Consider the following 25,633-nt stretch of genomic DNA (forward strand, 5'->3'; position numbering starts at 1 on the left):
TCCATCCAGAGCCGCCATTTATAGACCGGATACATCCTAAATATAGAACCATTTATCCAACTGTCCATCCAGAGCCGCCATTTATAGACCGGATACATCCTAAATATAGAACCATTTATCCAACTGTCCATCCAGAGCCGCCATTTATAGACCGGATACATCCTAAATATAGAACCATTTATCCAACTGTCCATCCAGAGCCGCCATTTATAGACCGGATACATCCTAAATTTGGAGCCAGGTATCCACACTTCTATGTATCTTACGTCATACATGTTCAGTACTATTTGGTACACACGTGTTCTCTCCAGTTGAAGATCTAACAGGTGATACTTCTGTAGTGATGACCCCCGAAGGGGTTGCTGGTAATTTTGGTTCCTTTTTCTCAGCTCCAGCAGCACCAACATTTCTACAACAGAGCAGAGAGGGTTGAGGGCGGCAGGACACCCAAAAGCACAAAATAGAGGACAATGTCTTCTCCAATAGCAACAGGTCCTACGACAGAGACCAAAAAGTAGCTAGAGTGCTAGAGAATTATAATTCTATATTATGGATGTCTGATGGCCAATCAGTGGGACTGAGAACCTTCTGAGGCATGCTGGGAGAACTATTACATATCTAGGACACTTCCAGGCCTTTGTCCTATGAGGAGGTCACCTCAGGGGTCAGTCTGTTTTAGGCCTTGAGACGTGGGAGGAGGCAGTGACTTCCCCTCCTGGGAGGAACCTGGAAAAGTGTTGCGTGCTGGAAGACAAGAACATATGACTTTGAGGAAACAAGCTGCTTCTGTCTACCACGTCTAGAGATGATGGGAGTGGTAGTATGTTAAACTCAATGAAAGTGACCAGCGGCCATGAATTCTGAACGACCAGAGAAAAGAACCGCGCCTGAGGTGAATGTTTCCAGGGACTTTATTGTATGTAAGTGGACTATGAACCATTCGTAATGTAGAGATAACTCTAATAAAGATCAGTACACAGAGCGCTGGAAGGAGTTTATTGGCACCATACGGTCTTATTGGTATGGGTGATAGAACCATTGGTGAGGATGCTGGTGAAAGAGATGTGAGGGGAGTGGAGATTGTGGGAAGTGATGGTAGATGTTTGAAGGTGATCGTATAAATGGATTGACGTTGTTGGTAAGGATGTGACAAGTTTGAGGTCATTGGTGGACATTTTTTGTATGGCGAGCGCTTTTGGGGTGAAGAGATGTTTTCGGTGAATGGAGAGGAAGAGAGCAGTGCCGGTGGAACGTATGTGTATGGGAAGTGTAAAAATTTGAGGAGTGATGTTTGATAGTGAGCTGCATAGGAGAGAAAGTCAGGAAGGGGTGGTGGTAAAGGCCCAAAAGGAAATACAATTCTGGCCTTTGAGGACCCTTTTAGGATGTACGATGAGATAGGCAGGTGGAGGTGTGGTGAGAAGATTGGGGTCTGCTCTTATCAGTTTCCGGAGGAGAACGTTGTCGTCCCTGGAGATGGCAGTCTAGTACCGTAGGCAGAACAGTGTCACCCTAGAACCGGTGGGCAGCGGTCTAGTAACCGCTGGGGCTCTGGGGGAGAACGGTGCTGTCTTTGGATCTGGGGATGGCAACATAGTATCCGATGGAGTAATGGAGTAACTGGGACCCTCCCAGTAAAAACAGGGGTTTTGGGTGGGGTAATTACTGCAAAAAAATATGCAAATTGCCCCCCGATATATATGCAAATCAGATTCAATTGAACTCTAGTGTCTCTCACTCCACTAGAGTCTCCCAAAGCCCAATGGAAAATGCTGGCCTCATGCAGAGATGTACCAAACCCATAGTGCTGTCCTGGCACCTCCAGGGAGTGCTTAGTACACGGTCTCGATCTTCAAAGTCTATGAGGTTGTAGCCTCCTTGGGATGATGGTTCTAGGGAAGAAGCACCACCCTGGGAGTAGTCTGCAGCCGTTCCAACCACAAGGCCAGAACAACGGCACGTTTCCACCCCCCTGGATGCTACACATGAGATGCAAAACCCTTAGAAGCTCTGACATTTCTTTCTATGAAAGTGTGGTGTGCAAAACCCTAAAGACCATAGAGAGCCAAAAAGACAAGTGCACTAGGGAGTGTCTCATAGTACATCTCCCTAAGACTTTCATGTCCACCTAGACAAAGACCAGAGGGTCTCATAGTACATCTCCCCCAAACAGTCATTTACACCCAGACAAACCCTTCCTCCTGGGTTAGTCAAAGCCAACCACTGAGTTGTGGGTTGGGGGCTCTCTACCTTCCCAGCCCTGAGCAGACCAGGTAAACCTGCTGAAAGCAGGAGGTGCTGAGACCCTCCGGGTCCCAAACACCTGAGAAGAACACGTAACATCCACTCCTATAAGAGTATAAGAGTGTAGATAGTTGGTTGGAGTTGGATTGGAGGAGTGTTCGGCGGGATGTATGATGAGATACGGAGTTGGAGGTGTGGTGAGAAGATTGGGCCAACGTACTCCTCCATGGCCTTATTCCCTGCAACAAAGGGACCCTGTCACAGGGAGAGACTGCACCAGGCTGCAATTCAATTTGGTCCTCCTCCGAAGAGGAAGGGCCTCGAAATTCCTGAACCCCCCGGGGCGCAAGGCTCCTGACGGGTAAGGACGACTCGGGTCCACCTACTTAAAGGCCGGCGGACCCCTCTCCTCAGGGGCTGATCCCATGAGTACTGGGGGAAGGGGAGTGAGACACCCCCAAGTAGGGGAAGGCAGAGAAGCCCATGAAGGCCACAGTACCTCCCTCTGAACATCAGAACGGGCCCCGAAGGTACCCGCACCCTCCGCCATCTGTGGAGTCAAAAGTGCAGTCGTACATAAATAAAAGGTGCCGGTGCACAAACGTGGCAGGCCAATCCGGCCAAGGTATAAAAATTCCCCCGGCTTAGCCAGAAGGCTGCCCATGAGGCGTGGTGCAGAAAATGCTTTAGGTGCCATGACCTGGTGCAGGTGAATCAAGTGGGGCCCTAAACCCAAGCTGTTTTTCCGGCTTCCCGGAAAAACAGGAAGCCGGGAGGAGGGTCATCACTCTCCACCCAGCTTCCTGAATGCCCAAGAAGCGGACTCCATGTTCCCCTACGGCACTGCCGGTCAGAGGACATTTTAGCTTAGTTAGGTAGAGGCCGTGGGTTGGCGGCCTGGGAACGGTCAACTCCACCATTTGTTTTAGGTTTTTTTGGGAGGGAAGTTCAATCTTGGTAACATGTTGGCAGAGACCTCACCAGGTTGGGTGGGTATGTTGCAGTCTTGGTTTAGGCCTTTACTGGGTTGCTGGGAAAATGCCAGTCAGAAGTCTGAGAGTCAGACACAGCAGGCGCTCGGCACTATGGGTTAGCCGAAGAGGGGCAGCCTGCTTTGAGGCTCCTTCTGTGTAATTGAAACCTCAGTGTGATCGGTTCTCATCCTCTTCAAGCTCAAGCATTGCCCCACGTGTCCTCTTCGGTGGTCCGGTTCCTGTCTTGTCCTGGGGTTGAGCGAAACCTAGTGTCATTTACCCACTTCCTGTAAGCCCGGGGTGTCAAGGACCCGCCCCCGAGGAGTGAGTCATCAAGCCACCCTAGAGAATGCTACAAACAGCTGTTCTCTGCATCACTGAGGACCCGCCCACCACCGGAGGAGGAAGAAGACCTGTGATGTCAAGTGAGCAGACCAAAGACTGCAGGAAAAAGATGGAGACAGATTTTATTTTAATAAATAAGGGGCAGAGCGGGGGAGGGGGGCATAACAGTTGGAAACGGAAGAGGGGGGTAGTTGGAGCGGGCACAGGAAGTTGTGTTGTGGCCAACGGCAGCTGGCAAACCTCCGGTAGAAGGTTCTGGTATGTAGACCTCTGCAGGTATCTATGGTAGATGTAGTTCTGGGGGAGAAACGCTTCCATTATGAAATCATGGAGCCAAATTTGCAGTTCTCATCTCCGTCAAGCCGGTGCGTCCCCCCTGTGCGTTTTTTGGTGCTGGACGTGGTCCGAGTTACTGACAAAGCATTTGCCGCACTTCTCGCAGGAGTACGGCCTCTCGCCGGTGTGAATCCGCACGTGCCGCACCAAGGCGGACTGGAAAGTGAATCGTTTCCCGCACGCACTGCAGGCGTAGGGTCTCTCCCCCGTGTGGATGCGCTGGTGCCGGACGAGGTCCGAGTTGCTGGTGAACCATTTTTCGCACTCATTGCAGGGGAAGGGCTTCTCGCCGGTGTGGACGCGGTGGTGGGACAGGAGGTGGGACTTGCAGGTGAAGCGTTTCCCGCATATTATGCACGAGAAGGGCTTTTCCCCTGTGTGCGTCTTCTCGTGTCTTGTCAGCCCCGACTTGACCCTGAAGCATTTCCCGCACGCCGAGCAGGCAAAAGCCTTTTCCCCAGTATGGATCTTCTGGTGCTTCATGAGGTCCGACTTATGGATGAACGATCGCTGGCACTCTGAGCACGAATACGGCTTCTCCCCCGAGTGAATCCTCTCATGAACTAGAAGGTTGGTGGCCGTGGTGAAGCATTTCCCACACACGGAGCATGCATACGGCTTCTCTCCGGTATGAGTCCGCTGGTGGATGACCAGCACTGACTTGTCGGTAAAGCTCTTCCCACAAACGGAGCAGAGGAACGCCAGGTGGCCGCTGTGCTTCCTCTGGTGCTTCACCATCTGCGACTTGCTGATGAAGCCTTTCCCACACTCCGAGCACGGATACGGTTTCTCCTGCGTGTGGCTCCTCTTGTGCTCTACCAGGTGTGAATTGGCGACGAAGCACTTTCCGCACTCGCCGCAGCTGTGCGGTTTTCGCCCCGTGTGGCTCATGACGTGGGCCGTCAGGTTGGACTTCCAGGCGAAGCGTCTTTCGCAGTACGTGCAGGAGAATGGCTTCTCCCCGGAGTGGACCTTCTGGTGGCGGCGGAGCAATCCTTTCTCTGCAAAGTTCTTCCCGCATAGGGGGCAGGAGAACGGTTTCTCTCCAGCAGGCGGTTTGCCGGACTCGCACAGCGGTTTATTTTTGGCGTGCATTTCCTGGTGTTTGAGGAAGCTGTCGCCATTCAGGAAGTACATGTGGCACTGGGAGCAGGTGCTGCTGCATGGAAGACCTTCATCCTTAATAATGAAAGAAGTATATTCAATGTGGTCCGTGGCTTCCTCCTTAAACTCGCCACACCGCATATGGCCTCCATGTGGAGACGGGTCGCAGTTGGGTTGAGGTTCCTCGTCACATGAGCTGGGTTCCTCCTTAATACTTGTAAGCGAATACGGTTCGGGTGTAGCATGATCTGTCCGTAGGAGGTCTCCTTCTCCACACGAGAGCGTCTCCTCTTTAACGGGGGTAGATGAATTGGGAATGTGGCTGGTTGGCTTGGAGAGCTGGAGATGGTCTTCTACTCCTGCATTCTTGGTCAACGTTCTTCTGTCTGGAGTGTGGCTGGTTGGCTTAGAGAGCTGGAGATGGTCTTCAGGTCCTTCATACATGGTCAATGTTCTTCTGTCTGGGGTATGGCTGGTTGGCTTGGAGAGTTGGTCATCTACTCCTTCAGACATGGTCAACGTTCTTCTGTCTTGAGTGTGGCTGGTTGGCTTATAGAGTTGGTCATCTAGTCCTTCATACATGGTTAACGTTCTTCTGTCTGGAGTGTGGCTGGTTGGTTTGGAGAGTTGGAGATGGTCTTCAGTTCCTCCATCCGTGGTCAATGTTCTTCTCTCTGGAGTGTAGCTGGTTGGCTTGGAGAGTTGGAAATGGTCTTCTACTCTTTCATACATTGTCAACGTTCTTCTTTCTGGAGTGTGGCGCATGTTTTTCTCCTGTGGTGAGCAGCTTTGAAATGATGAGGGACCGGTGTCTGTAAGATCTTCATTACCATGGTCTGGTGATGGAGAAATGTTGAGTTGAGATCCAGAGAGAAAATCTGTTGGAAACAGAGACATGGAGGTAAGAAGATTGGCACGGGGGGAACCTAGAGCCTAATAAAAGAAGACAAGGTAACAGGACGAGGGATGTCCCTATACATCAGGTTCCACCAGCTGACCATGTCATAGGGTGGAGGGGGCCAGATGGAACCTATGGCACGGGTAGGTTCAGCAGTAGTACCAACTGTATCATGAAACACCACAACTGGAATGTTGGGAAGACAGGAGAAGGAGAAAGCCGGCACTGGCTACTTCTGTCTCTCCAAAGCTGCAGCAGAAAGACCATTCATGATTAGAGAAGATATCGGTTCTATGTCCACAGGAAGCAGCAAGTCCACTTCCTCTTACCCGGAGATAGGCGGGGCTTCTGATAATCCATCATGGCGTCCTTGTCCAGACCCAAATCAACGGTCAGCAACTCAATAATCTCCTTTGTGATTTCTAGAATCTTCTTGGCGTTGTATCTCTCGGCCTTTAGAGAGGAAGGTGGAGCCTTCTTGTCCCATCTACCGGTGACCACCATGTTCTCCTTCACAGGTCTGAAATGCTGCAACATAATGGAGGTAACGCAATCAGTATCACAGAGAACCCTACCCCATATTCTCTGAAATATATCGTGTTATGTGACCTCCCAGAATCCTCCTCACACCTCCGGTCAGCTCTGTGTTTTATTAATAGAGATAAGAGCAATGTCATGTGACCTCCCAGAATCCTCCTCACCCCTCCGATCAGCTCTGTGTTTTATTAATAGAGATAAGAGCAATGTCATGTGACCTCCCAGAATCCTCCACACCTCTCCGGTCAGGTCTGTGTCTTATTAATAGAGATAAGAGTGATGTCATGTGACCTCCCAGAATCCTCCTCACCCCTCCGGTCAGCTCTGTGTTTTATTAATAGAGATCAGAGTGATGTCATGTGACCTCCGCAAATCCTCCTCACCTCTCCGGTCAACAGGTAGATGATCTCCAGGGTCAGGCTCAGTATCCTCTCAGTCACATGACCTCTCCGCTCATCCATGCTCGGTGACGCAGTCTATACCGAATCTTCTCTGTCAGTCTGGTAGTCAGGGCCTCCTCCTCACCTAAAACAAAGGTGAATGGACCGAATGCACAAACTTAATATAACTGACATTCTCTGCCAACTCGTCTATATGGAAGCCGGTCACTTCCTGTACAGCGGCAGGAAGAGGGTCAGGGTCCCAGGGGATTAGCAGAGGCACAACATTTTGATTACACAGGGTGGTGACTTGTATCCCTATAGCACCAATAACCACAGCGCCATCCAGTGATCAGTACACAGCACTGCAGCCACTGTACACATAGAGGTGAATTGTATCCCTATAGCACCAATAACCACAGCGCCATCCAGTGGTCAGTACACAGCACTGCAGCCACTATACACATAGGGGTGACTTGTATCTCTATAGATAAAGTGCTAAATGTGGAGCGCTAAAAGGTGATAATTAAGTAAAAAACTTGAAATCAGGTGTAATCAATATGACAACAAGTAATGTAATTATAAAGTGTTATAGTATCTCTATAGAACTGGTAACCACAGCACCATCTAGTGGCCAGTACACAGCACTGCCGGCACTATACACACAGAGGTGACTTGTATTCCTATAGCGCACAGCGCCATCTAGTGGTCAGTACACAGCACTGCCGGCACTATACACATAGAGGTGACTTGTATCTCTACAGTAATAAGCACCACAGGGCCTCTGCTGGTGACAATGCAGCACTGCAGACACATTGCACACTGAGCTGACATAAAATAATAAGCACCAGCGGTGCCTAGTGGTCAAATATCAACCCATGCAGCCGCATTACACAGTGAGGTCGATGGCATAATACAGACAATAGTGCCACAGCGACATCTGGTGGTCATAAGACGGCACTACAACTGTATACCAGGTAAGCACCTCGTACACTAATCCGCCCACCTCTGAGTTCCCCGTGGTCGAATGACAGCCCTCCCCCTTCCCCTATCAGTACACCACGTGCAAATCGTTATTTACCGCTGGCCACAGCGCACTTCAGTGTCCCCTCTCCTTTCTTCCCACGTAAAGGAAGTTCCAATGCATTTCCGGCCGCTGCGTTCCAAGCGGCTTCCTTGTTTTGCGTTCCAAGGGCCGGATGGCACTGTGAATTATCTTCCCTGCTGCCCTCGTTGTTAGTTCCGCCCTCGTAACAACCCCACGTTCATTCAGCACTGCTGTGACAGTTTTGTACAGTGGGGAGAATCCATGAAAACTGGAGCAGACAGTTTTCTTATTCCAACCAATCAGTTTGTTCAGCTAAGGAGGGTCTTCTTATATACTGTAGGGGTATAGGTGGTCAGCGAAGGGTCTTCTTATATACTGTAGGGGTATATGTGGTCAGTGGAGAAGGGTCTTCTTATGTAGGTGTAGAGGTGGTCAGTGGAGAAGGGTCTTCTTATATACTGTAGGTGTATAGGGGATCAGCAGAGAAGGAAGGGTCTTCTTATATACTGTAGGGGTATAGGTGGATAGTGGAGAAGGACCTTCTTATATACTGTAGGGGTATAGGTGGTCAGTGGAGAAGGGTCTTCTTATATACTGTAGAGTCACAGGTGGTCAGTGGAGAAGGGTCTTCTTATATACTGTAGGTGTATATGTGGTCAGTGGAGAAGGGTCTTCTTATGTAGGTGTAGAGGTGGTCAGTGGAGAAGGGTCTTCTTGTATACTGTAGGTGTATAGGTGGTCAGCGGAGAAGGGTCTTCTTATATACTGTAGGGGCATAGGTGGTCAGTGGAGAAGGGTCTTCTTATGTAGGTGTAGATAGGTGTAGAGGTGGTCAGTGGAGAAGGGTCTTCTTATATACTGTAGGTGTATAGGGGATCAGCAGAGAAGGAAGGGTCTTCTTATATACTGTAGGGGTATAGGTGGATAGTGGAGAAGGACCTTCTTATATACTGTAGGGGTATAGGTGGTCAGTGGAGAAGGGTCTTCTTATATACTGTAGAGTCACAGGTGGTCAGTGGAGAAGGGTCTTCTTATATACTGTAGGTGTATATGTGGTCAGTGGAGAAGGGTCTTCTTATGTAGGTGTAGAGGTGGTCAGTGGAGAAGGGTCTTCTTGTATACTGTAGGTGTATAGGTGGTCAGCGGAGAAGGGTCTTCTTATATACTGTAGGTGCATAGGTGGTCAGTGGAGAAGAGTCTTCTTATATACTGTAGGTGTATAGGTGGTCATTGGAGGAAGGTCTTCTTATATACTGTAGGGGTATAGGTGGTCAGTAGAGAAGGGTCTTCTTATATACTGTAGGTGTATATGTTGTCAGTGGAGAAGGGTCTTCTTATATACTGTAGGGGTATAGGGGGTCAGTGGAGAAGGGTCTTCTTATATACTGTAGGTGTATAGGTGGTCAGTGGAGGAAGGTCCTCTTATGTACTGTAGGGGTATAGGTGGTCAGTGGAGAAGGGTCTTCTTATATACTGTAGGGGTATAGGTGGTCAGTGGAGAAGGGTCTTCTTATATACTGTAGGTGTATAGGTGGTCAGCGGAGAAAGGTCTTCTTATATACTGTAGATGTATAGGTGGTCAGTGGAGAAGGACCTTCTTATATACTGTAGGTGTATAGGTGGTCAGTGGAGAAGGGTCCTCTTATATACTATAGGTGTATAGGTGGTCATTGGAGGAAGGTCTTCTTATATACTGTAGGGGTATAGGTGGTCAGTAGAGAAGGGTCTTCTTATATACTGTAGGTGTATATGTTGTCAGTGGAGAAGGGTCTTCTTATATACTGTAGGGGTATAGGGGGTCAGTGGAGAAGGGTCTTCTTATATACTGTAGGTGTATAGGTGGTCAGTGGAGGAAGGTCCTCTTATGTACTGTAGGGGTATAGGTGGTCAGTGGAGAAGGGTCTTCTTATATACTGTAGGGGTATAGGTGGTCAGTGGAGAAGGATACTGTAGGTGTATAGGTGGTCAGTGGAGGAGGGTCTTCTTATATACTGTAGGTGTATAGGTGGTCAGTGGAGGAGGGTCTTCTTATATACTGTAGGTGTATAGGTGGTCAGTGGAGGAGGGTCTTCTTATAAACTGTAGGGGTATAGGTGGTCAGTGGAGAAGGGTTGTCTTATATACTGTAGGGGTATAGGTGGTCAGTGGAGAAGGACCTTCTTATATACTGTAGGTGTATAGGTGGTCAGTGGAGAAGGGTCTTCTTATATACTGTAGGTGTATAGGTGGTCAGTGGAGAAGGGTCCTCTTATATACTATAGGTGTATAGGTGGTCATTGGAGGAAGGTCTTCTTATATACTGTAGGGGTATAGGTGGTCAGTAGAGAAGGGTCTTCTTATATACTGTAGGTGTATATGTTGTCAGTGGAGAAGGGTCTTCTTATATACTGTAGGGGTATAGGGGGTCAGTGGAGAAGGGTCTTCTTATATACTGTAGGTGTATAGGTGGTCAGTGGAGGAAGGTCCTCTTATGTACTGTAGGGGTATAGGTGGTCAGTGGAGAAGGACCTTCTTATATACTGTAGGTGTATAGGTGGTCAGCGGAGAAGGGTCTTCTTATATACTGTAGGTGTATAGGGGATCAGCAGAGAAGGGTCTTCTTATATACTGTAGGAGTATAAGTGGTCAGGGGAGAAGGGTCTTCATATATACTGTAGGGGTATAGGTGGTCAGTTGAGAAGGGTCTTCTTATATACTGTAGGTGTGTAGATGGTCAGTGGAGAAGGGTCTTCTTATATACTGTAGGGGTGGTCAGTGGAGAAGGGTCTTCTTATATACTGTAGGGGTATAGGTGGTCAGTGGAGAAGGGTCTTCTTATATACTGTAGGTGTATAGGTGGTCAGTGGAGGAAGGTCCTCTTATGTACTGTAGGGGTATAGGTGGTCAGTAGAGAAGGGTCTTCTTATATACTGTAGGTGTATAGGTGGTCAGCGGAGAAGGGTCTTCTTATATAATGTAGGTGTATAGGTGGTCAGTGGAGATTTGTATTGCCATCTGTAAACCCTTCTTCCTCACTTCCTGTCCTGGTGACACCCTATGATTTAGGGTGTGATGTGGTGTCCCAAGCACAGGAAGCAAGCAGAAGGCTCCCTAACACAGACAACAGAAATACAAACCTGACAGAGGTTCTTAAACTTCCCTATAGAGAACTTTACTCATCCCAGCTGCCGTTCTGCTTAGAGATATGCCCAACCCTCGTTCCTTACTCTAATACCTCCATTTTGTCTCTGGACACAAAAGGCACTGACACCCCGAGTATTTTTGTATTGATTTTATTATTCTTAGTATGATTATCCTTTGATAGTATTGTGATGGAGATGTAAAGAATCTGAACATTGGGCCACCAGCTTCTACACACCAAAAGACTTCCGAGATCACAGGTGAAGGACTCCACACATCATGGGGAAGAGGGTGGGGAGGGGGGTCACTGTTGCCCAAATCTGGGACAACTGACATGAGCTAACGCGTTTCTGCTCAAAATCAAGCTCGGACATAAACCTCCCGTGGCCATCCCATAATGCCCGGTGTCCGAGATCACACCTTGTGAAGAGCCCTCTAGAAGGACACTTAGATATCATTGCACGGGTGAGAAGTCCATGCAGAGTGGCTCAATCAATGGATGTATCTGAACAAGGCATCATGGGAAGGGAGAGGACAGGAGTCCGTAAATACTGCCAAGGTTGGATGATTGGAAAGGTTTCTGGTCACCTCAGGGCACAACCACCTCCAGCTAGAGCTGGTGTCGGGTCAGTCATGTGCTGACAGACCATGAAACACTTGGCAGACCATTCATGAAACAATTGGCAGACCATTCATGAAACACATGGCAGACCATTCATGAAACACATGGAAGACCATTCATGAAACAATTGGCAGACCATTCATGAAACACATGGAAGACCATTCATGAAACAATTGGCAGACCATTCATGAAACACATGGCAGACCATTCATGAAACACATGGCAGACCATTCATGAAACACATGGCAGACCATTCATGAAACACATGGCAGACCATTCATGAAACACATGGCAGTCCATTCATGAAACACATGGCAGACCATTCATGAAACACATGGCAGACCATTCATGAAACACATGGCAGTCCATTCATGAAACACATGGCAATAGCAGCTACAATGCTTCATCAACATATATGAACATAGACAGAAATATTGTACAAGGTGACCACCGCATCTCCCCTACATTCCTCATACTAGTTCCGTCTTGATGTCAAGGTCAATACACCCCCTACTGTTTACTCTGACCAGATTTGCTAATCAGGACAAGAAAGCAGGACAATTGTGAGCTGAACAGATGACTAGACACAAAAATCTATCAGAGGAGCTTCCTTGGTAGGCAACCTCGGCACTCCAGCTGTGGTGAAACCAAATCCCATCTTGCCTCTGTCTTTGGGAGTCATGCCGGTGGCGGTCGGAGTCTTGCAATGCCTCATGGGACTTGTAGTTTCCCCACAGCTGGAGTGTCAAGGTTGCATACCCCTGCGTTAGACCCTTCTTCTCAGGCTGACTCGGAGTGAGGCCTGCTCTCTGGCTAATGCTGAATACACATAAAACACAGAGCTGACCTGAGGGGGACTGGGGTTGCGATTTTGACAAGGAGCACACCAAGTTTCAACATATTTCATGCATGGCACACACATAAGATCATTTAGTAATTATTGGAAGATGATTGGCCAGCACATGTCCAAAAGAGCACCTAGCTTTCTTGGAACCCCCGAGACGTTCCACAGGAAACCTCCTTCCCACTCCGAGTTTGGCGTGGTTCCCAGCGTCTTGTATCTTCTCAACTGAATCAGTGGGGATCACGGGTCAAGGAGGTGGCCAAAGGAACTTGACATGGGGGATGCAAATGTTGGTACGCTGTTGCACAAAAAAAGCCAACCCATCATTGCCCAATACAATAAATCGACTTCAGTAGAGCTCTTCGTTCTTCTCAATATACCACTGCCCAAATATTCAAGCTGGTATTTATTTCATACAGCGGTGTTGGTTTAAGGGTGTTCCAAAGTAGCATGTCTATTAAAGAAGGAACTGTGACTTGAGCTCCACCAGGTTGCAGACCATGGGGAGCGCCGCCAGGGTGCAGAACTTGGGGAGCGCCGCCAGGGTGCAGAACTTGGGGAGCGCCGCCAGGGTGCAGACATGCAGGAGCTCCCCCAGAGTGCAGAACTTGAGGAGGCCATCTAGTTTGGACCTTGACAAAGTTCACCAGAGTGTAAGACCTTGGATTCTTCACAGTTCATCCCAACTTTTCAAATTTTGAAAAAAAAAACAAATCCATAAACGTTATGGGGACTAGAACACTAAATCGAGGCGCGCACCCTCGGCACTCCACCTGCAGTGCTATTACAAATCCCAGCATTGCTCTGCCTCTGGGAGCCCAGCATGTGGCTGTCAGAGTCCTGCAATGCCTCATGGGACTTGCAATTCCAATGCAGCTGGAGCATTGAGGTTGCCCACCCCGGCACAAGATCCCGGCCACGTCTACTGGACCATACCAGCCTGTCCTTCTATTCCTGCTAGAAGATGCATTCCTTAGCCCGGTATGCCTAGAATACTTTTCATGTCCTACAACTTGCACATTTAACGTTGACTATCCCACATTTGGAACTGATGGCCGTTGGAGCACTCGGCCTTCACGGACACGGTGGACCCAACAAAGACCTTATTAAACTTCACTACAGACCCGTGACAGCTGTCGTAGGCAAGGCACCGGCAATACATGAGGAGTCCATTCAGGTAGCTGTCGAAAACCATGTACTTGTTTTTGGAACCCGGACCTGACCAGCGGCTCGCCCCGGGATTTTCCACCCTGGCCAAGTCCTTGATGCCAAGTGCTCCTGATCGCTCCTCCTTGGCTTCACACTCTTGCTTTACGGATGAGTAACCCTGCTGACGACTGTGCGGTTGCTGGTGATCCTTGACGTTTTCCGTCTGCACCTCCTGGTTCCTCATGCCGATGCTTTTGTCCGTGAGGGTCGCCTTGTGCTTCTGGCCAGGAAAGAATTCCGTGTTTGTCCCGAGGGTTCTGGTCTTCTTCCGTGGAGGTAAAACCTCTCCACCTTTCCGATCCGAGCTCCACCGAAGTCTCTGGCCGTAGATATCACCGTGAGGGTTGTCCGGAGGCACCGGGTCATCGCCTTCCAGTTTAATGACCCTCAGAGGAAGCCCCATGACCGATGTGGGGACTCCACCTGAGCCCACACCTTCCTGTGCCGGCTCAGGCAGAAGCCGCCTTTTCCCGCGAGGATGCCAATTCCTCCGCCTCCAGGCATTCAGCTTGATGGCCTCCTCGTCGGGGAATATGGTAGGCACGGCTTCCTTCTTCAAGGAGATGAGCATCCCCCTCTGGCAGAAGCTATCCACGGTGAAATGCTGGGAGCACATGCGATACCGGCCCTTCGACCTCCCCACCAGGATCTTCCGGCTCAGCTCGTCCAGGTTCCCGAACTCTTGCTTGGTGGCCTGCCTGATGGCCAGCAGCCAAGCCTTGATGGCGGCGAGGTTGCCCGGGAAGTTGTGAAGGGCCGTGCTGGGGTCTCTGTATTTCCATGAAAAGTTGCAGCTCTTCACGATGCAGGTCGGCATTCTGTCCCCTAAAAGAGAAGACGACACGTTTCAGAAAGGCAACGCCTGAAGGATCCACAATGCAGACAGCTAGAGGTGGAAGCTGACTTCCTGCCCAGCAATGGCACATAAGGGGGAGGAAATTTGGGGATGTTAAGCTTGGACTCCGCAAGACAGAACATTACAATACAGGAGACTTCTAGAGACCCCATCACAGGAGACTAATACAGACTCCCATTACTGGAGAGTGCTAACGTTCCATGCAATGAGCATGCACAGCAATAAACAGGAGAATAAATGGCGGCCAGTTAAGCCACAATGGGCAGATGTTTGATCTCTATATGCAACATATTAAGAGTTTCAGCTCTGCAAACAAATAGCTGGAAGCCTCTGACCCCGTCCCCCTCCAGCACACCCGACACCGGCTCTATACCGCCTTTCAGCCCTCCGGCTGCTCCACCATAGAAGAGCCACACACAGACCGGGGTCGGCTCTCCCTGCTGATACACCTTCCACCTGCGCCTTCACTGCGCATGCGTCACGGCCATACGCAAATCCGCACGCAGAAAGGAGGGCGAGGACGCGGACGCTACGGGCGTAAGAAACGTATAGCGCTGGCGGCCATGTTTGATGCGGGAATCCATAGACCACACAGCAGGGCTGCTATGATAGATATGGACAGAGCTCACAGTGAGTCCGCCATACTTGGTGTGGGCGGAAGTAACATAGTATCCATGACGGGTCATAGCATACTAATAACAACAACCATTTTTTTTACACTACCATTGGGGGGGCTTCCTAATATGTCTGTTATTACATGATAATAGTTAAAAAAAAATTCTTGTATTTGTTGTTACTATTTAGCAAGGGTGGGCAACCTAGGCACACAAGTTGTGGTGAAACTACAAATCCCATAATGCCTCTGGCTCTCAGATGTCTTGGAATGCCTCATGGGACTTGGAGTTCCCAGGACAGTTGGCATGCTCACATTACCTATAGTGTCTTTGCTGAAGTCTATAGTGTTTCTGAGCCCCAGCAGAGGCATGCCACCCACTGACCGATCCTCTCCTCTGTCAGACATGCCCATTTTCAGCAGCGCAGGCCTACCCATGAAAAGATGATCTAATAGACCCCTGATGTCTCCATAAAAAGGACCTGTCACTGTGTCCGTGCTGTCACATAGGGGGGCTTGTTAGTCCTCTATGTATTATCAATAAAGGTAAGTGTAAAAAAAAAAAGAAAGTTACAAAAATGATAGTGACGCCTTCAATTAAACACATTTAACCAACACAACCTCCTCTTTTATCATTTAACCCCCCCCAAAAAACTTGGTATTGTATTGTGTTTATGTGAAAATAAAAATGTTCAATTAAATAGAATATTAACCCCTTCATGACCAGCGACATACAGTGTACGTCACTGGCATGGGGGCTGTTTACTTGCAGGCAGAACCCCTTCCACGCTCCAGATAGGAAAATGGCTTCTGGTCGGTGGGCACAATCTAGTGCCGGGTGAAGGAGGACTTTTTGGAGAACCACGTCCTCATAGAGAACAGGAAAACGGCATCTCACCAATGGGAGAGTCCCGAGCAATAATAACGGGAACCCTCAGATCATCATCCACTGAGAATGGGGAGGATCCATGTATGGAGGGGTCCAGTGATGACTTGGTGCCATAGATAGGTGGTCATGGTGGTCCCCATAATCTCATCATCTCCTACATTGCGACATCTGCTGCTTCCTCTATTTGTTGGATTCACATAACTAAAACTTTACATGGGGCCACTGAATTGTTTTTTTTGGAATTCGTTACTCAACAGAGCCAATTTTCACCTCTGATGACCAACCCTCCGTGAAGTTCCTTTGACAGGAACATGGCCACCCCTCAGGTTCTTGACCTGAATAAAGACACAAAGTGATTCTGATATTACCTGTTGTTACTAAGGGGGGTCACATCATCTACAACTGATGTGTTTTGCCAATCCCATTCTTCTGTATTTTGGGCCAACCCAACCCCATTCTTCTGTATTTTGGGCCAACCCAACCCCATTCTTCTGTATTTTAGGGCCAACCCCATTCTTCTGTATTTTGGGCCAACCCAACCCCATTCTTCTGTATTTTAGGGCCAACCCCATTCTTCTGTATTTTGGGCCTCCCCAACCACATTCTTCTATATTTTGTGCCAACCCCATTCTTCTATATTTTTGGCCAACCCCATTTTTCTATATTTTGTGCCAACCCCATTCTTCTGTATGTGGGGCCAACCCCATTCTTCTGTATTTGGGGCCAACCCCATTCTTCTGTATTTGGGGCCAACCCCATTCTTCTGTATTTGGGGCCAACACCATTCTTCTGTATTTGGGGCCAACACCATTCTTCTTTGGCGCCCTCAGAGAAGGCCTTTGAGTTTGATGCATCAGAGATAATCCTCGTTCTCACCCTTTTTTGTTGAATCTCAGTGCTGCAACCGCGATACAAAAACATAAGAAAAAACTTTGTTTTATTCAAAGTGTTTTCATTAACATAAATTGAACATTGGATTCAATAAAGTCGGTACAACTAACAGTATCTGTTGCTACTCTCTGGTCCTCCAGGTCTCCATGGCAACACCAGCAGGACCTATGGTAACCCATGATGCAGGCTTAAGAAATGAGGGTAAAATCACCTAATGGGGGGGGGCTTCTGTTCCTCTGACAACGACTTTGGTAAGATTTCCTGTTGCGTCTCCAGGACAGGAAGTAAAGGGAAACATAATCTAACTGGGCTTCTCGTCCTTTCCTACTCTATCCAAAATAGGGATGGGCTCAGGTTAGGACCGAACCTGAGCTCCTCTGAACCTGGAAGAAGCTCCGAAACACAGAAGGAATTTCCTTCGGTGCCGCCTTGGGAATTCCTCGCGTGACGTAAGCAAAGGGGCGGGAAGTGGTGACGTCATTGACCTGATATGGCTAACTGCCTATATATGGTCAATGGCGTTGACCTTTTACACCCATGTGGCCATATAATGTAAATGACGTCTCCACAGGCATTTGATTATGGCCAGCTGCGGGACGGGGAATACCCTGACCCACAGCTGATTGGGTGGGAGGCTTCCATGATGGGATGAGTTCCGGTTCAGACTGGGCTCTGTCCGAACCTGAGCTCATCCCTAATCCAAAACAAACTTATTTATTGAACAGAAACCCATTGGTTGAGCCCGGCTTGGAAGCCTTGCTCTATTAATGCATAGGGCCAGTATGAGACAAGTTCTACCTCCATGACCGGAATCACATGCTACGCACTAAGAAAGAGAAGCCATGGCAATGGTACCCACCCACAGCCGTGCTAGCCCTCATTCTAGAACTCCAAAGCGTTTGCTCAGTGTCGAGCTCTGCAAACGAGATCTGTGCCCCGCCCATTGTGGCCACTAGATGGAGCCGAGAAACACAGGAAATCTCTACGATCCTCAGCGCCATCTAGTGGCCACAATGTGCAGCGAATCTCATTTGCATAGCTGATCACTGTGTAAGCGCTTTATAAATCATCCCCCCATGTGTCTATAGGTGGTACCAAAGACCAAAAAAGGCAGGAAATAAGTCCTTGTGTGAATAGAGGATATTTCATACACGTGATTAAATCCGAGGGGCGTACAGGGCAATCCAAATCACAATGCGTCTAAATCAGCCAACCAGCTAGGGGTACCGGATCTCATTTGCATAGCTAATCACCAGGGCTTAAAAAATCCGCTCGTGCCGGACGAGTAGCTTGTAATTAAACGGCCGGCCGGGAGCTTTACATTCAAGCGAGCGGGCGTCTCTAGAGACGGCCAATCGCTTGTATTAGCAGCTGCTGTCACTGCCGTTGCCGGTCCCGGAGATCCGCTGTGACCGACATGGCTGATCTGTGACAGGAGATCAAAGGGAAGATCAGTACACGATCTCCCTTTGATCTCCTCTCCAGTCCCCGAATGCAGGAAGTGATGTATATTACATCACTTCCTGCATTCAGTGTCACTCTCCAGCTGCAGAAGCTGGGGAGAAGCAGATCTGTGCTTCATCAGCTTCTCTCAGGGTCCCTAGGTGACATTAGGGGACCCCTGATGTCTCCATAAAGACGACCTGTCATGTAAATTGGCTATCACATAAGGGGCTTCTTAACTTTATTGCTATCACGTGGGGGGCTAATTCTAAAAAAAATATAGTTCTAAAGTTTTTTTTAAAGAAGCATAAAAAAGTAAAACTTTTTTTTAAAGTCCCACGCCCCCACATACGTACGCAAACATGCGTCGGGCACGCCTACATGCGTCGGGCACGCCTACATGCGGGAAACGATTGCACCTATTGCGCCGCACATGTTACATATCGCCATGAACGTCGGAGTGTGAGGAATCATTTTAGGGCCATTAATCCCTGATAACACTAAACTGATGAGCAGTAAAAGCTTTAACAGCGTCGCCTATGGCCAAATTTCGGTGTGGCAGTTTTTTGCCATTTTGCGCACTTTTAAGGCTTGACATGTTTGGTGTCTATTTACCCGACGTGACCCCGTCTTTTATATTTTACCAAAAACATGGGTGAGAAATGTTTAACATAATGTAGGGAAAACTTTTTTTTTTAAATCGCACAGATCGCATTTGCATATAATGTGAATGACGTCTCCACGGGCATTTGTTTGTGGTCAGCTCCAGGGCGGGGAATACCCTGACCCACAACTGATGGACACTACTATGGAGAACCAAGTGCACAATCAAAAGGCATTCAGGATATGGACTGACGCTCTATCATCTGCTAAAGCAACAGGATGGTCTTGACTCTCCGTAGAGGCACCATCTTTCTTTACGAGAACTGATAAGTCTCCTGGTACCAGAACCTGAAGGCATGGCCTAGTTCCAAAGTGCTACCACGGTAAGGGTTTGGCGTGACATGGGTGGAAATGTGGCCATATGAAGGTCAGCAAAACAAGGGCACTGAAAATTTTACAGAGATTCTGGTCACCAGGGGAAGAAACAAGGGTAACGGGCCATTCCCTTATGCCAAATGCAGGTAGCCCAAATAAATTGACTCATTGTGCCTTTGAGGGCATCATGAACTTGGACCCCAGTAACTTAAAAAGAACCAGTCATTAGCTTGGTAGCTTCAAGAGGAAAGATTGTAAGATTCTGTATCTGCTCCGGTTTGGTGTGATTTCCCCCCATGACCCCTTCAGCCGGCGGGTGGAGCCTTAAAAAATTGAGCCGCGTGTTTGCAAACTTCAGCAGGATTCCAGCACCACAGGTAGTGGCTCTGCCGCCCCCAGAATTAGCAGTAGGCCTACTCAACCAGAATACGTCTAGGATGTCCGTTCCCAACAAGAAGAAGCCGTCTTCTACCCTCGGTGAACTTTTTGGTGCCGGAAAAGGTTGGCTTTGCTGGAAAAGGACTTTCCGCACTTGAAACATGGAAACGACCTTTTACCGGAGTGAACACTGTGGTGGACTAGAAGGTCTGCCTTGGTGGAAAACGATTTCCCGCAGTCCTCACAAGCATATGGTCTTTCATCCGTGTGAACCCTCTGGTGGATCATAAGATGGTGGCTGAGGGAAAAAGACTTCCCGCACTCGTGGCAGGAGAAAGGTTTCTTGGCGGCGTGAGTTCTTACGTGCTGTTCGAGAGCAGAGGTATCCTTGAAACATTTCTGGCACCTAGGACAAGAGAAGGACTTCTTTGACCCATGAACCAGGACATGTTGGCAGAGGGAGCTCGTGGTGGGAAAATGTTCGCTGCACTGGAAACACACAAAAGGCTTCTTCCCCGTGTGAGACCTTTGATGGGTGAGAAGATTGACTCGGCTGGAAAAACATCTGCCACATTGGGAGCATGGAAAGGGTTTTTCTCCTGTGTGGGTCCGTTGGTGGTTCATGAGATGTTGTTTGAGGGCAAACGATCGGCCGCATTCGAGGCAAGGAAAAGGACGCTCCCCGGTGTGAATGAGAAGGTGCTTCTGGAGAGACCCTCTCTTTGAGAAGCGTCTTCTACATTCCAAACAATGGAAGGGCCTATCGCCCGTGTGGATTTTCCGATGTTCCCTTAGATACGGCCTGCGCGCAAAACGCTTTCCGCAGTCAGGGCAGGAAAATGGCTTTTCTTCTGCCTCAACATTCTCCTCTCCACAAGCTGGACCTTCAACATTTTCAGGGCCTGGATCTGGGCTGCCAATGTCTTGAACTTTCTGGCGTTTCCGAAGATGTGACACATGTCCCAAACGCTTCCCACCCTCAGACAAAGGAAATGGTTTATCTGTGGAGTCTCCAGCCTGGTGGTCGGCCCGACTAGGGTTACCTGGAACGCCACCGCTCATGTCAGCCAGGGCAAGCCCATTGCTACTTCCACCAGCCATGTTATTTGCTGCAGCTTCTACAGTCTCTACTGGACATTCCTTGGACTGTGGTGACCTTGTCGGGGTTGGAGAGGTCGTATCTGGGGTGATAGGGTTTTCTTCTGCATTAACCTCTGTCATGACTCCATCTTGTGTTTCACACCCTGGACCTGACTTGATAAGCTCTTCTGAGATATTCCCATCATTCTGACCATCTGTTCAACATAAAAAAAAGAAGAAATTTAAAAAAAACTCTAAAAAAACCTACAAAATACAGCTAGAGTCTAGTCAGCACATACACATTTTAGCATGGATGGGACTTTAGGCTCTTATCACATGATTCTTCTCCAAGGGGCCCACCATGAAATGTTCCCACCACAAAGCCATCATAGAGAAGAAGCATCTACTGTACTTTGTTGGTCAGTGAAATCTGCATCATATTCTACCTGAGCATATGTAGCTGCTTTCTACTTGCCTGTGCTGGTCTCTGGAGGAATGGTCTTACTTTTCTGATCCTCCCTGACACATGTCTCCTCTTTGTCATTAACGACTTCAGCCTCATTTTCAGTCAGAGTTTCATCCTTTATAATACAAGAATAATGCCTTGTAACTACTCCATCCAATGTGCACTCAAATCACATTGTGCAAGTTCATTATAGAATCAAACGGGGCCAACTTACCTGATGGTCCTTAGGGATCTCATGATGTTCCTGTGTGGAGTCCTGCGAGGACAAAGAACGGGCCTGAGGGATCTCCTGATGTTCCTGTGTGGAGTCCTGGGAGGACAAAGAACGGGTCTGAGGGATCTCCTGATGTTCCTGTGTGGAATCCCGGAAGCACAGAGGACCGGTCTGAAGGATCTCCTGATGTTCCTGTGTGGAATCCCGGGAGTACAGAGGACGAGCCTGAGGGATCTCATGATGTTCCTGTGTTGAATCCCGGGAGCAAAGAGGACGGGTCTGAGGGATCTCCTGATGTTCCTGTGTGGAATCCCGGAAGCACAGAGGACCGGTCTGAAGGATCTCCTGATGTTCCTGTGTGGAATCCCGGGAGTACAGAGGACGAGCCTGAGGGATCTCATGATGTTCCTGTGTTGAATCCCGGGAGCAAAGAGGACGGGTCTGAGGGATCTCCTGATGTTCCTGTGTGGAATCCCGGGAGCACAGAGGACCGGCTTGAGGGATCTCATGATGTTCCTGTGTGGAATCCCGGGAACACAGAGGATGGGTCTGAGGGATCTCCTGATGTTCCTGTGTGGAATCCCGGGAGCACAGAGGACCGGCTTGAGGGATCTCATGATGTTCCTGTGTGGAATCCCGTGAATACAGAGGACAGGGACATCTCTCTGGGGTATTTCTGTTCCTGGATCCATCTGTAGGAAACACACACACTGACTGAATACATTGTTTCTATGTCTTTATATCAGAGGATGTGTGTATCTAGGGGGTTCCTCAATACTCAAGAAATGAAAGTCTCCTCTTACCCGATGAGGAGACTGGCGGCTGGTTATCCATCATGGCGTCCTTGTAGAGATCCCTGTGTCCTTCTACATACTCCCACTCCTCCATGGAGAAATAGACGGAGACATCCTGACACCTTATAGGAACCTGACACACACAATGATACAGTCACCATCCAGACACATCCCTTGTCTGTTCCTGGATCATGTCCCAGAATTCCCGTCACCGCTCACCTCTCCTGTCAGCAGCTCGATGATCTTCTGGGTGACTTCTAGGATCTTCTTCTCATCATTTCTCTCAGGTGTCAGAGAGGGAGGTGGGGGATCCAAAAAGGGGTTCTGCATCTTTCTCAGGTTGGGCGCAACACAGCCATCAGACAGCTTGAAAGCAATATAATTCTGTATTGAACAGAAAGAAATACTAAAGATTATGGGATTATCTAACCAAATAGTATTCGTATAACCTTCACATTGTCTGTAAAGTGGGTGTTTTGGCAACAGGGATAAGAGTGATGTCATGTCACCTCCCAGAATCCTCCTCACCTCTCTGGTCAGGTCTGTATATTAATAATAGAGATCAGAGTGATGTCATGTGACCTCCCAGAATCCTCCTCACCTTTCCGGTCAGGTCTGTGTTTTATTACTAGAGATAAGAGTGATGTCATGTGACCTCCCAGAATCCTCCTCACCTCTCACTCCTGATGTTCCTGTGTGGAATCCCGGGAGCACAGAGGACCGGTCTGAGGGATCTCATGATGTTCCTGTGTGCAATCCCGGGAGTACAGAGGACGGGCCTGAGGGATCTCATGATGTTCCTGTGTGGAATCCCGGGAACACAGAGGATGGGTCTGAGGGATCTCCTGATGTTCCTGTGTGGAATCCCGGAAGCACAGAGGACCGGTCTGAAGGATCTCCTGATGTTCCTGTGTGGAATCCCGGGAGTACAGAGGACAAGCCTGAGGGATCTCATGATGTTCCTGTGTGGAATCCCGGGAACACAGAGGATGGGTCTGAGGGATCTCCTGATGTTCCTGTGTGGAATCCCGGGAGCACAGAGGACCGGCTTGAGGGATCTCATGATGTTCCTGTGTGGAATCCCGTGAATACAGAGGACAGGGACATCTCTCTGGGGTATTTCTGTTCCTGGATCCATCTGTAGGAAACACACACACTGACTGAATACATTGTTTCTATGTCTTTATATCAGAGGATGTGTGTATCTAGGGGGTTCCTCAATACTCAAGAAATGAAAGTCTCCTCTTACCCGATGAGGAGACTGGCGGCTGGTTATCCATCATGGCGTCCTTGTAGAGATCCCTGTGTCCTTCTACATACTCCCACTCCTCCATGGAGAAATAGACGGAGACATCCTGACACCTTATAGGAACCTGACACACACAATGATACAGTCACCATCCAGACACATCCCTTGTCTGTTCCTGGATCATGTCCCAGAATTCCCGTCACCGCTCACCTCTCCTGTCAGCAGCTCGATGATCTTCTGGGTGACTTCTAGGATCTTCTTCTCATCATTTCTCTCAGGTGTCAGAGAGGGAGGTGGGGGATCCAAAAAGGGGTTCTGCATCTTTCTCAGGTTGGGCGCAACACAGCCATCAGACAGCTTGAAAGCAATATAATTCTGTATTGAACAGAAAGAAATACTAAAGATTATGGGATTATCTAACCAAATAGTATTCGTATAACCTTCACATTGTCTGTAAAGTGGGTGTTTTGGCAACAGGGATAAGAGTGATGTCATGTCACCTCCCAGAATCCTCCTCACCTCTCTGGTCAGGTCTGTATATTAATAATAGAGATCAGAGTGATGTCATGTGACCTCCCAGAATCCTCCTCACCTCTCCAGTCCGGTCTGTGTTTTATTAATAGAGATAAAAGTGATGTCATGTGACCTCCCAGAATCCTCCTCACCTCTCCAGTCCGGTCTGTGTTTTATTAATAGAGATAAAAGTGATGTCATGTGACCTCCCAGAATCCTCCTCACCTCTCCAGTCAGGTCTGTGTTTTATTAATAGAGATAAGAGGGATGTCATGTGACCCTCCCAGAATCCTCCTCACCTCTCCGGTCAGCTGGTGGATGAACTCCAAGGTGAGGTGCAGTATCTTCTCAGTCAAGTGACCGCGGTGCTTGTCCATCCTAGTAGAGATAAAATTGTTGAGTTGAGCCTTTGGATGCCCATTGGGTGGTGAGTCATACACATGGGATCAATAAGACTTTGGGATAGATCCAGAACGGGAAGAGCTGGGACAGGAGATGTACAAGTCCTACTCAAGGACTCGGTAATAATCCAGAAAAGATGCCGGCATAGTCTGGATTGAGAGGAGGACATGTGCACAATACAAACCAATGGTCAGGGGACCAGGTTTCGACTTGGGCCCTGGATCTGGCCCAAATAAAGGGCTTTCCATCTTCATCTATAGAAGTCTTTATTACCCCCTCAACCCTCCCAGGGCAAATATTGCCATTCCCTGCAGGATCCAGGTTTTCACGTTACCACTCACCTTAAAAAGGACATGGATGATTACACTAAAAGGCAAACACACCACATTTAAGAATAAGTATTTTTTTTCCACGATCATCCATTAAAATAATATCAAATGTAATTTACCTGCAACTGGTTTCCTCTCCAACTTACAAGGAAATGGGTAGAGCTACTTCCTAGGGTGCGTTCCAATTCACTTCCTGTCAGTGCGTTTCACCTGACTTTCGTATTTGCGTTCCATCGGCCATGTCTGTGCGATCTCCGCCTGCTGGTCATTAGCTGGAACTACAGTCAGCCCATTACAACCAGCGGAGGTCGCTCTCGACGCACATCCATATATGGGCATTCTGGTGCCTACAGCGGAGCTTAGCCTGGACCAATCAGCGACCAGTAGGCGTGGTATTTGCTGTCCCGTGGCGGAGTGGTTGTTAGGGAAGCGCTGGCTGGCTGCGCCGTGAACCCGGAAGTGGGGGAAGAGCAGCCATTGGTTTCCTATCTGTGTGTGTTTTGAAGGCTTCAGGTGAGCCCAGTTGGGAAAATAAGCACGTGGATATTTTCGGGACGGGATTGTGTTAAAATGACACGAGAATTGGTAGAAATTGTATTAACCCTTTAAGTGCAATGTTGGGATGAACTGTAGCCATGGGAACCAGGTTTAATAGAACTACTCTTTTTTTTGTTTACATTCTTTTTTATTTTGGGATTAACTCCATAAAATACCTATTTGTAATGTTGCATTATTGATCGTCTATTCATTTCAATTTTTTTAATATGTTTATTAGCGGCCACGATAAAAAAAACAAAAAACACCAATATTCCTATTTCGTGAGCATGCAGTCTTGATGGGGTCTGGATTCACCATTAGGCCTATGTCTGTAGGAGTC

At 48.5% G+C, this 25,633-nt stretch overlaps 2 protein-coding genes across 2 annotated transcripts in view; both read right to left on the reverse strand.

Annotated features, from left to right (window-relative positions):
• Positions 1-24,402, reverse strand: part of LOC108788072 (zinc finger protein 850-like) — a 138,558-nt gene extending 114,156 nt beyond the window's left edge. Inside the window, exons 1-7 of the mRNA XM_018557805.1 lie at positions 24,325-24,402; positions 23,759-23,887; positions 22,519-22,647; positions 21,470-21,715; positions 21,265-21,370; positions 20,259-21,004; positions 3,927-4,898 (exon numbers count right to left, since the gene is read on the reverse strand). Of these exons, the coding sequence (XP_018413307.1) occupies positions 3,927-4,898; positions 20,259-21,004; positions 21,265-21,370; positions 21,470-21,715; positions 22,519-22,647; positions 23,759-23,887; positions 24,325-24,402 (2,406 nt within the window). The remainder of the gene's footprint in view (positions 1-3,926; positions 4,899-20,258; positions 21,005-21,264; positions 21,371-21,469; positions 21,716-22,518; positions 22,648-23,758; positions 23,888-24,324) is intronic.
• LOC108788099 (zinc finger protein 62 homolog) overlaps positions 1-25,633 on the reverse strand; it is a 949,422-nt gene that overhangs the window by 177,777 nt on the left and 746,012 nt on the right. The window lies entirely within an intron of this gene.

The sequence above is a fragment of the Nanorana parkeri genome, unplaced genomic scaffold, assembly GCF_000935625.1.
Source record: "Nanorana parkeri isolate BGI_ZX_2015 unplaced genomic scaffold, ASM93562v1 scaffold305, whole genome shotgun sequence".
Taxonomy (NCBI): Eukaryota; Metazoa; Chordata; class Amphibia; order Anura; family Dicroglossidae; genus Nanorana; species Nanorana parkeri.